The 12,567-nt window shown below is 38.3% G+C and overlaps 2 protein-coding genes across 3 annotated transcripts in view; both read right to left on the reverse strand.

Annotated features, from left to right (window-relative positions):
- Positions 1–1,367: 1,367 nt before the first annotated feature.
- Prosbeta1 (proteasome beta1 subunit) lies at positions 1,368–3,309 on the reverse strand. The gene is made up of 5 exons (XM_043426501.1): positions 3,099–3,309; positions 2,683–2,750; positions 2,442–2,573; positions 1,893–2,167; positions 1,368–1,590 (listed from the first exon to the last, which is right to left on the reverse strand). The coding sequence occupies exons 1-5, from the start codon at positions 3,186–3,188 to the stop codon at positions 1,463–1,465; spliced, it is 693 nt and encodes a 230-aa protein (XP_043282436.1). The 5' UTR covers positions 3,189–3,309; the 3' UTR covers positions 1,368–1,462.
- Positions 3,310–3,957: 648 nt separating this feature from the next.
- LOC122405580 (uncharacterized) overlaps positions 3,958–12,567 on the reverse strand; it is a 74,156-nt gene continuing 65,546 nt past the window's right edge. For both annotated transcript variants that reach the window (XM_043410453.1, XM_043410452.1), the window contains 2 exons: positions 10,673–11,214; positions 3,958–8,462 (listed from right to left, as the gene is read on the reverse strand). In XM_043410453.1, the coding sequence (XP_043266388.1) occupies positions 5,411–8,462; positions 10,673–11,214 (3,594 nt within the window). In that variant the 3' untranslated portion in view covers positions 3,958–5,410. The remainder of the gene's footprint in view (positions 8,463–10,672; positions 11,215–12,567) is intronic.

The following is a 12,567-nucleotide window of genomic DNA, read 5'->3' on the forward strand; positions in this document are numbered from 1 at the left end:
TCACTTATGGCAATTTACTTGGAACGAGCGGGCGTGTGAAACAGGAGTGAAAATAAAAATTTCACTATCCACCAAATGTGGACTCTGATCATGAGAACGAGGGTATTTTTTTTCTTACAATTCGGATAAACTCGCTAATGATATCGTGTGAAAAAATTGAAATATTCATATATTTAAATATGTTGAAATACACACCGGCGGAGGAATTGATGGTGGTGGCCCGGGCAACCCTCGAGGGCCAGTTCCGCTGGCAAGGCTCGGAGCTCCTGGGACTTTCTTTTGAGTTTGGGTCTGAGCCTCAATCATAGCAAATACGATGACTACAATGACGATGGATAACAGTCTTTTATGCATTTTCGTTAATGAAATAATTACAATAATGAAGAAACGAAGAGTGTGATATCGATTGACGCGACGAGAGCCTCTCCGAACCAATTTATAAGCCGTACTTCGCTCACTTCGACAGTTGATATCTCGCGGTAAGTAAGATTCATTAAATTCCTCAATAGCGCCAGCTTTATTGCTATTCGAATAGGCTCCAAGTAATTTACGACCAATCTTCGATACCTGTCGTCCCTCTATACGACACGGTATAAACTCCTTAAAAACCGTGCATGATTCTATCAATTTGACAAAGAGCAATTTTTTATTAGAGTTAATGGCTACACGTAAATGTACGGGAGGCTTGCTGTAAACGGCGGAACCCGCCGAAATGGCACAGCTTCTTTTTTAGCTCGTGGCAAACCAAAATAATCCATGTTGAAATTTATTTTTCACGATTATTATTTCTCGTAACCTGTGGAAAAAAATTTGAAGAGGAAAGTGGATTTTTCTTCGCGAGAAAAAATTTTTGTGTCCACTTCGCTCTATTTTTTTGTTTTGAATTTCGTTAAAAGTTTTTTCTTTCTTGACGTAATTTTTAACGGAAAAATAACGTCGCCTCAGACCACATTAGCGTTGTAAAACTTTAACGCGTGTATACCAAAACAAATTGTGGGAGAACTGCAATCGCCGTTAAATTGTCTCAAATGTTTCCTGCGTTTTTTGCGTGAAGCTCTATTCGAAATCGATCAAAAATTCGATTCCGGTTATCGAAATGTGAAGCCTCTATTCGTTGTGATGGATCGTTGCCAAGCTTCATAATTGGTTAGTAAAGCTTGATGCTAGTTCTATTGAAAGTTTATTACTCCCGAATAACTTTGAGTTCTTGAATGATTTTTTGAGTTTTTGTATCCAGAACCAAATTGTTTGATAGTACAATCGTACAGCTAATGTTAACTTTATGGGTGATGAGTTTTCACGCAAAAAATTCTTCTAAATTAAATTTTCCGTATGAATTGAGGTTGTAGCAATAATCATTAGAGATCTACAAAGAAGTCGGGATGATTTATTCAATCGAATTGTATTATTATGTGTTCTTTATCGGTATTTGATTAAGTATACAAATGTAATATTTATTTGTTTAACCCTCGTAAAACGTGGGCAGCTCGTTGCCCAAAATGACCTTTAGTTCAATACCCTTTTCGGTTATGACGCCAATGCGAATAACGCCACCACTGCTACCATCCCGGGCCATGGCTAGGGCCAATGCTAGAAAAAGAGAAATTGTATTATTACGCAGTTAATGATTTCTTTTTCAATTTTCGTATGGATCACAAATCTCAGTGTTTCATTCATATGCCGAGTGTCAAAAAGAAATATTGGCGAAAAAATTTCACTGATAAACTTAGAATGAAGGTTTTTAAATCCAGCTGAACATGTCGACTTTTAATAATCATAATATTCAGTAACTCGAATGAAATTAGCTGAGAGCAATTTTGCTGTAATGAGCTGCAACGTGGCTCATGGAAAGATTTTAGTAGTTAAAGAAACTTTTTTCTACTGTAACTTACTGTTCGATACCAGTTCGACGCACTGTTCTCTCGTCATATTTGGTTTGTAATTTGCATCAACGTAACCATACACGTAGCTCGAACCTGAACCACCAATGGCAATCGGTTGACGAACGCACATGCCACCAAGCGGAATGCTATACACCTGGCCACCTTTGCGCTGATCCCATCCGGCAACGAGGATTCCCGCCATCAAAGAGTCCCGATAATTGTAACACATTTCACGGAAAACATTGGCTGCTGTTTCCACAAGCGGTTGAGTGCCCAGCTCCATTCTAATAATTGGAAACAAAAGAACACTCATGATCAATGACCTGATGCGGCTCTCTCATTGTTTTTAAAATGTAAATTAATAAAAGAATCAGTTTCAAAAGTTTTTTGTCCTCATAGAAATTGACAAGATGAAATTTTTTATGCGAGGTCATCGATTCATACTGACCCACTCTTATTTCCAACAGCAGTTATTTCATAAACAGTTTAATATTGAATTCATTTTTGCAAAAGCATATATTATGTTTTTCTATATATTTTTGTGAAACTGTTACTTACTGGTGAAAACCAAGATGGTAAGTTACTATTTCTGAAATTGCTTGGGTATCAGCAGCAGATCCTGAACGACAGCAGTAAATGTTATCGGTGACTCTAGTGAGCTTATCCGCAGTTCGATTACTCACATATGCTCTGAAATAACCAAGAGGAGAATAATGCATTGAGACAAACAAGAATGTAGAAAAAATTGTGCAAATTGTATTAGATGCATAAAAATATGTTCAACTTTATTTGTACATACCCTGTGGTAGCACGAGAATCAGCACCGATTACTACCCCACCCTCGAACTCGCAGGCCATGATCGATGTCTATGAGGAGAAAAAAGATCATATATTTCTCTTGAAGAAAACATTAATAATTACAACGAAAGAGAATTTTTACTTGTATGATTCAAAGTGAATTGTTCGCTGTGTTTCTAATCAAACTGTCAAACGAAGGCAAGGCAAAATCATAGAACGTAACACGCTCACAATTTCGTTACGATATCTCTTTCAAATTTAACAATGTTTTGTGAATTTTATATCGGAAAGCATTGATCACAATGAATTAGTTGATTATTTTTTACGATGATTATTGAATTTTCTTAAGATTGCACTGTCATTCTAACCTATAAAACCACTAATAAATTCTTGCTTCGGAGTATTTTATTTACTTACACCCGTACTCGCTTCGGAAGTGAGCCAATCTGGAGACATTGATTCCATTATTCCGACGTTTGATGGGACAAAATTTTGTACGGCGTTCATTATTTATTGCAGAGAATCTAATTTATTATTCGGCACTTGATCAAACTCGCTCGCTTCGTTGTGGTTGTGCTCGCGGTACAAAAGCAAAATCTAAATCGCTTTATCCAGAGTTCTCTTCTTGTCCTTTGATTGGCTATCTCCCCACAAAAGGGGCATGTGCCACAATTTATCTAGAGTTGTACTATATGACGGAACGGAACTCACAGTGTAGTTCAGTTTCTAACCATTGGATAGAGCCACAAGGTTAGTGACAGATGCTGCCACTTGCGGCTGCTGAAAAAACTTAATTTTCAAATGTACAGATAGACACTTGGTGTATTATTTCACACTTGTTGACTGCAACAAAAAGCGGTGTCTTTTTTTGTACTTATCTTTGCATAAACTCGACCAAAAATTTAATGCAGATTTCCCAAATAGTCATCGAAAAAATGAAAAACAAAATTAGTGAGCATCGGATACTTTGAACTCATTGATCCCTGAACAAATTGACACCTCAAAAACTCGTTCCTCACACCATTGAAGAGTTTTGAAGAGTTCTCCAATCGTTACAGTGACTGGAGAATATATGAATACATGGAGCTAGAACAAAAATACAATCATTTTAACTACTACCAATTAAAAACTACAAAATTACTCGATCAGGTAAACTATTTATTTCATCCATAGTATTCAACTTTTTAGTGTAATTTACGCGTCATAATAATTATAGTAGTTTTATGAACATTCGTTCTGCAAACAATTGTAGGACTATTAACGTTATGGCCTCATATTTATTTCATATGATTCTTTATTCTTCATTCGCAATGCATATATATTACAAAACATACTTTTCCAGACACATTGAAAATATGCTCTATTTACATTGGATGTACCTAGTTACTTTTTATTTTGTGCTAACATTATAACTTTACAGCGATATATCAACTATTCTCGTAGGCTTTTGCATGATCATGTATGATTATGGCAGTACTTTTACAATAGAGTCTATTATCATCCATCTTAAGGTATACATATATAACGTATTTATGTATTATCATCATTACTTTTGCTTTACTTCGCATATTTTACTCCCGTATATTCAATATATGAAATCTTGCATTTTAAGCTACCGTGCACCAGTAGGTTGACGAAAAAAAAACCGAAAATCTCAATTTACTCTTTCATATATGTGTAAGTGTATATACCTATGTATATATCTGTATGTATATATATTTATATATCTCGTTAGAATTCCATTGAAAATTAATAAGCATTTTCTCATGGTGCTTTATCATCGTCTCTTACCGAGATCTGAAGAAAATTGAATGCAATCTTAGACGCTCGAAGTCTCGTAAAGATTCAAAGGAAAATTATACTTCAAGCGAACATCAGTTTTGTTTCTTATTCTCTCCAAGACGCTAGGGGCTCTAATTAACTTTTTTTCATCTGTTTTCCGTTCCTTTTGTATTATGCGTTTGTGTATATATGTGATTTCGTGTAGACGAACAATTTTGTTGCATTACCATTTTCATACTGCGATATGTTGAGAATTGGGGAGAAGCAGCGTTCCATGAGAGTGCCCGGAACAGTCAATTTTCACCACTTTTAGAATATTCTTCATTCAAAGACTATTCTCGGTATTGTTTACTTCATTCACAATTATCTCTTCCACTCATCTAAATCTATAGCTTAATTGAAACTCTTAGGAATTCCTCTGTATTGTCTAAAAGTCCATTTTTTTTGTTGAATTCCTTGGTCACAACGATAAATTGAGAATTCCCCCCCCCCCCCCTTTTTCTTATACGTCGTACAATTGTTCTAAATCATTTCGTTATCCCTTACACTGCAACGTTGACCGATGCACTTGAACCAATTACAGTATTTGCTCAATGATATATAATAGATTTGCGCTAATGCTGTTTTCGTCTTGAATTACGGAAGTGACAACGTGTGTTCCCACATTTGTCGGGCCACTCAATCGGTCAATGTACATGAAAATCCGAAAGACAATTTGACTAAAGAGGTACGATAAACTGTACAAATTCTATAATGAAATAAAATCATTAATTCTAATATCATCAAAATGCTACGGAGCTAAATTTTTCGGAGCGCCCTCTTTTGTTTAGGCTCTCTAGTATCAAATATTTTTAGAACTTTATGCCTCTTGATTTTTTTTTTCAATAACGACGTCTATAATTCGCCAAGGAAGAATCAAATATTATTTCTTAATCGTGAAACACGTATCAAGAGGTGCTGTTTCTGTGCTTCTTGTTCTTCCCTTTACCCGACTCGAATTCGTCCTCGCTACGACGTCGTTTTTCTTTCAGTTGTTTCTCCATGGCAAGCATAGTTATCATACGTTTGTGAGAATCTCCGACTATCCAACCATGCTGTTCCTGTCGATCGTCTTCCTCCTCGACGACGGGCACCGGTGGTGGTGCAATTTCGTCGTCGTCGCTCGAACTCGACCAGTAATATAACTGATTGGCAGCTGCTCTCTTCCTTCGTCCTATCGCGACACCAACCCCTTCGTCTACTTTGTTCCAGCATCTCGTTGTTCGTAGCTCTTCGTCATCTGAATCACGTTTACCGCACGAAGATCTACGCTCTTTGAGATCTTTGCTCGGCGTCAACGTTATTTTCGATTGTTTATTGGTTTTGTCTCCATTCGACATTTTACTCTTACGATTTACGTTTGAAATTTTTATTTCCGTAATTTTATTGGATTTCTTGTGTTTCTGACCAGATCTCGACTGTTTTTTCTGCCTCGATGGAGAATCTTGTTCCTTTGAGTCGGTATTCTCGTTACTCTTGCATTGTTTATCGAACGGAACCCTATTCGGCTCTTCTTTCCTTGTTATTTCTTGGTCCTGTCGATCCACAATCTTCTTCGGAGTCTCTAAAGTTCCAGACTTTCGACATTTTTTCTGACGTTTTTTCTTCCCAGCACTCCTCACCGCTTCGGTTTCCTCAGCTTCGGACTTGTCCGTTATAATCGAATCGTCTTTGAAATTCTTTTCGCTCTTTCCAGACTCGGTATCACTCTTACCGCTATTACCTTTGGTCTTCTCGAGTTCACGCAAAATTTCTTCCTCGATAGCTTTTTGTTCTTTTGCTATTATTTGTTCGTGCTTTTTTTCCATGTAACGCTCTTTCCTTTTTTCCTTCGATTCTCTTTTGGGTTTTCTCGAGTGTTTCTCACTATCCTCTTTATCACTCGGCAGGGATGCACGTCTGCAAGTTTCTCTCGTGTAAGACTCGTCATCGGAGCTGCTGATTTCTGCGAGTAAGCCTTGCTTGCCGATCGCACATTTCCTCTGTCTCCTGGTTGGTTGGAAATCCATCAATATTCGCTCCTGTTCCTCCTGTAATTTTTTTGCTTGTTGTTGTTTTCTTTTCTTCGACTCTTGTACCTTGCGACTGAGGAAAACATGGAGTGGTAGATTGTCCGATTCTTTCTGGGGTTTTACATTGCTCGACAACTTTTCCGGTAGTTCGGACTCCTCGTCGAGCTCTCCATTGTTCGAAGCCTTGCAGTAACTTTCCACGTTGTCATCACTCAATTTTTCCCCGATGGCTTCGTCCTCGTTAAATGTGTTCTTCGATTCCATCGGTTTTTCCAATGTTTCCTCGCATCTTGAGACATCCCTTGCTCTTTCAGGTATTGCCGACAGATCTTCATTATTATCCAACAAATCCAATGCCTCTTCGAGCGGAATGAGCTCTTCTTCGTCATCGTAAGTTTCGTTCGCTTTGTTTCCAGAAATTCCCTCGCCGGAAATGGCTGCAGCATCGTTGCCCGTGTCTTTCTTGTTTTCGTATTCGTCTTTGTCTTCATCGGTCTCGTCGGTGGTATCTTCGCGGTAAAGATCGTCTAGTTCAAAAGCCGGAACGTAACGCGTTTCCATATCGTCGTCGCTGTTCCTCGCTTCATCGGTCTCGTTCTTTCTCTCGTCAATAATCAATGGATGATCGGACATTTCAGATTCTGATTTTTTGTGCTCGGGCTCGTTGTTACCATCGGTTTTCGTACTCTTGTGGATCCAGTCGACAACAGATTCGTTCTCTCGATTCTCCGGATACGTGTCATCGGCTACAGGGCTAATCGTACCAACTTTAAATTCTTCACAATTTGACTCACCAATTATGCTCTTCGTTTTGCGAGAAATGCGTCTTTTGGGCTCGTAATCATCATTCACATCGTCGTAATCGCTCTCGGAAGAGGTCGACAGTTCGGCGAATAGATTTTGTTTACCCTTCGAGCAAGTTCTTTGGCTCTTCGTCGTGCCAACTCCTACGTCCTCAGCTTTAGCCGCAGTAACAAATTCATCAGAACTATCGTTTTCGTACCAGGCGTTACGTGATTTTTTCTTTCCACTTTTACTTTTCTTCTTCGATTTACCGTGTTTGCTTGACGCTTGCTCGGACAATTTTCGCGAAGTTTTCTTGCGCTCAACATACTCGTCCATTGGACCGGTAATCGTTCGTTTCTGAGTACTTTTGCCTTCTTTCTCATCCAGTTCCTCTTCCACATCTTCGAGTTTTCCAACTTCCCGGTGTCGGTGCTTTTCCTCGACTTGGAAAGATTTTAAGGCGCCCTTGGTTTTTGGCGGGAACGACTCAATCTCCTGGAACTTTCGATCGATCATAGACTCCAGCTTTCCTCCCAGAGCGTCACTCTTTTTCCCATTTTTCAGAGTATCTCCGATCGTCTTTGTCATCAGATCCGCCATATCGAGGTCCGTCCCGATGTTCGTCTCGTGATTTTTTTCATGTTTATTCCTATACGACATAACGGTGCTCGTCGGCTCCTGTTGGCTTTCGTCATCGTCAAAATCATAAATATCTTTTATCCTTTCTTGGACGATGTTGCTGGCAAATATTTTTTTATCATCGCGACGCTTCTTCCTCTCTACCATGCCACCCAGCTGGCTTTTCCTTATCAGTGGAAAATCTTGTTGATGCTGCTGCTGCTGCTGCTGTTTTTTCGGTTTCTTCGATTTTTTCAACCTCTGTATGTTGAGTTCTCTTAACGTAACATCATTGTCGACTCGTTCCTGATGTTTTCTCTCATTTATCTCTTTCTTCCTTTCGAATAATTCTCTAATGGGATTTCGTGGCTTTTTCGATGTCGCTTCTTTGGCACTCGTTTGACGGTCTTCTGAACTCGAGTCCCGCATTCGAGATGGCGATTTCATGGATTTGTCGCGCGACGGTGAATGCAACTCTGGCAACGTGGACGTTGGCACTCGGGCACACGCGAGCTCTGCCAACACGTTCATCGGTGTTGACCCACTGTGAACAAATCATTTCGAATATTTACAAGTCCCATCATTTTGCTAACTGCTAAAAATATTTGATTAATTCTCCTCATTTTTTTTTCCTTTTTTTTTTACTTTACAGTCTATTTCTCATACAACCGCAAAAAAAACAATTTTCAATGGTTTAACTGGTATTGTATCAGGTGCGTACAAATTTCAACAATTTTCTCTATTTTCATCAGATTTTCACAAAAATTCGTACACTTGAATATTGAAGTATGGAAGCCTCGAATATGCGTCAGATTTTTTTTAATACTTGGCATGAAGCCATTACCGCGGCCCTTGCTTCAAATCATTATACTTTAAATTGACGAGAAAAGCATAATTTTACAGTAAAAAAAAAAAAAAATCATATTTTTTGAATCCATTTGCAGACTGTAATTTGAATAAGTCGGAAAGTGTTGCTTTATGTATACTTTCATCGAACACTCTGTATTAGTGATCCTGAACAGTTATGTCGAAAAAAAACATACTCGGATGGATGGGCCAACGGAGGGAAAGAAAATGGAGCGACGGCTGGACGAAGTAAATAGGATAGCGAACAGATACACAATTTTACTACATATTACATCTCTCGTACATGCTTTATAATGAATTCCTGGAGTAAATTCCGGTTTGGATCTTTCTCGTGATTTACTCATGATTTACTCAATTTTATCCTCATACACGAATATGCGAAAAAAATACTCGTTTTTTGTTGAATCGCTGAGAGGGATTTTTCGACCCTTTCCCTGTTTTGTGTGACCCTTCGTGACTTCTTACGAGAATAAAAAATTCGAGGGAATTTTATCTGATTTTGACATTGAATGAAACGGCAATTTTGAACGAGCGTTCGCAATACTTTGAAAATATTATTTTTGACAACACTGAGAAGAGGTGTAATTTATTGAGAATCAATGAGCAAGGGCTATTGAGTTTTGCAACGTTAATTTTCTGTTGGAACTTCGATTGAGAAGTTACATTACAATCTTTTACCAAAACTAATGAAAATTGAAAGCGTTTTATTATATTTTTCGTTGAATAAGGAACATAACAGTTTGATATTTATTTTTCAGTGCATCGTTCAGTGAGATGCGCAGTGCAATACTTTGGAAAAGTTTGAGAATAAAAATGATAAGATCAACTTTTCAATCTATTTTTATCTCAAACCGGAAAGTATATAATGACAAAGAGAGAGAGAGAGGGAATTCAATCTCGAATAATTGATTGCCCGGGTCGGCTATCGATAATACTCTCATTGAGTAAATAAGGAACGAGGTTAGTATTAAATTGATGCTAGGTGACTGTCAGTTAAGCTCGTGTGGTTCACATGATGCACGAAGCAGAGTTCTGCGAAGGAGCCGTCGTGAATGGGTGGTGCAAAGGAATGGGATCAATACGGACCGGCAAGCACCGTTATAGGGAGCCGAGAGTAACCATTCGACGTAATAACCACTGGTTCGTGGTTGTAAGCTTCGCTTTTTTCTCTTCTGTCTTTCCCTTTCCTCTTTTTCAAACTTAGTTCATCAATCGAGCAAACATTCAAGTTCACTCAACTCAGCCTCGTTTATACTTGAGTTTATTATACGAGTTTTTGTAATCGAAGCTAAGATTGAAACAAAAATATGGATTACAACTTGTGAACTAAACCACTTGACTATTTGCTTAAACAAATGATCGATCCGCAAATATAAATGTAATTATACGGTTTGAGGAAATTCACGAGTTGCTTCTTTCTTTGCAACTTCAAAGAAGCGATGGGGGCTTGAAAGCAGCCAAGGGAAAATCGAATATTGAAAATGAAATAAAAGGATAATAATCGCGAAATCTCTCGAACGCCGCTGCACAGAAGCTTTGTTGAATTGTTTCAAGTTTTTCAAGTTTACTTATTCAACGATGAGTGAAAATAATAAAATACACGCGTAATTCGGTATTCTGCACTATTTTTGTAGAGAAAGCAAACAGTAATTTCACAAATATTATTCGTTATAATAAAAACCTTCTATAGCTACAAAGATAAACGTTGTTCCTCGTAAATTTGAACACCGATATCAAGAGAAAATGGTTACTAACGTAGACAGTAATGTATCGTATCGTTTCAACATGAACATAAATATTTTTTGAATTATACGTGATTACAGTTCAGTTATAAAAATATAACTTCGCCGTGGAAGAGATGAATAGTACATGTTTGATGAAACTCACTTGTGATCGTGTTTTCCGTTGCTGTGAAGTAAATTATCAATGAGGCCTCCGAGAGCTGGATTTTTGCTCCTGAAGCCAGGACAATTGATATCCACAGGTTTACCAGGCTGCTGAATAGTCTTTTCGGTGCTTCGATCGTCATAATTTTCGTCGTTGTGAGGATTCTCGTTAGTCTGTCGATTTTCACGTCTGTGATTGTGGGAACTGTCATGATGACGCTGATGATTCGAAGTGCGATGATGATGATGGTGGTGGTGGTGGTGATGATGGTGATGACGATGCAAGTTCGCACCACCAGCTTTTTGGCCGAACGTACTAGCCAACAAGTTTTCACTCTCTTTCATGCGTTGCTGTATTTTGACACGTAATTTGTTGTTGTGCTCAAAGGCAACATCCAGGCTGTCCTCGTAGGCCAAATTTTCTTGACGGTTTGTGTCAATGTCAGGACTCACGGTACGACTTGATCTTTCACTTCCGTGGTTTCTTCCTCGTTTTACGTAATCATTCGCACGATTACCACTGTACAATTCTTCGCCCAAAAGCTGTGAAAAACAAACAAAGTAATCCAAGTTAAATGAACCAATCAAATAATTCATGTTGAACAAAATAAAATTGAAAAGTTTTTCCGGCCGTTGTAAGTCTGAACGAAATCTGATTAATCGTCACGTTGTTTTCCATCTTTTAATCCAACCAATTCATGGTTTTAGTCGATCGATTATTTTTTTAAGACATTTCAAAACAGTGTTAAAAATACATACATTTTGCTACTTCTTATTTTCAATACTAAAATAAAAAGATACTCTATTTTATGAAAATGTAATTTGATATTACAAAGAATCAGCAACAGCTGCAGCTGTTGCACAAATTGGAAAAAACTGTATTTTAAAAGAACCATTATCACGGCTTGTCGCGGAGTGAATATCGTTCATGAATCGTTTTCAAAGAAGTGTACAGTAAACGCCTCGAAAATGGAATTTCATTTAGCGACGGATTCCATCTCGCTGCATTCGTTACGTGGGGTGAGCTGAAAGAGGGTACAAAAGCATTTAAAATACTGAGAACACGGTCGCAGTGGCCGGAGGTTTAGACGGAGGGTTGATGTCGCAACGGACCGCAAAATCGATTGCACTAGACGAACCCACGAATTTCCCAGCAATACGCATTTTTTACGTCTTCGCGCTCGCATTAAAGGCCAGAAATATTCGTAACATATGCAGCGAATTCACCAGCGAGAATAACAACCAAAAAGTGTCACACGTAAGTGACCTGGATTTGACCTACGTTTCAATCGATACATGAAGCACATTTTGGTACCTCAGTTCCGACCAATGCTTCCTGGTCAATGAAAAAGCATGAATCAGACTTCTCGGAATATACAGCACAAAGTTTATAAATGATTTTGAAACGACAGAGACTCTCCTTTATATCCACTGGATCGATAAATATTTTGGTAATCTTATTTGCAAGTCAAATAGAGCAGCTCAATTGATACTGCGTTGGAATTTCGTCGTTTATTGTGGTAAAGTGTATCTATTTTGCGCGAATGCTGTTTTGAATTGAGGCTGCGTCAAGTTTAAATAAGTCTTCACAAAATTTTATTGCACGAATCACGATTTTGAGTTGATATTTTTCTGCCAATTCTGACTGCAGTTAAGGAACGGGATTTTCGACGAGTGTACAGGTCTCCGAAATGTGACAGGTTTATCAACCATTCTTACTCTCCCGTACTAATCAGGAAAAATGAGAGTTTCCTGCACCCCTGGTGAAAACTCTGTTTAACGCTTTAGCGCGTTGAGCAAGGGAAGGAACTCTTTCAACTCAGTTTATGGTCCTATATTTAGAGCTCGTGTGCGAGGAACACGAACAGAATGAAATTATGCGACACGAAACGTCAA

This window comes from Venturia canescens, chromosome 1 (genome assembly GCF_019457755.1).
Source record: "Venturia canescens isolate UGA chromosome 1, ASM1945775v1, whole genome shotgun sequence".
NCBI classification, from domain to species: Eukaryota; Metazoa; Arthropoda; class Insecta; order Hymenoptera; family Ichneumonidae; genus Venturia; species Venturia canescens.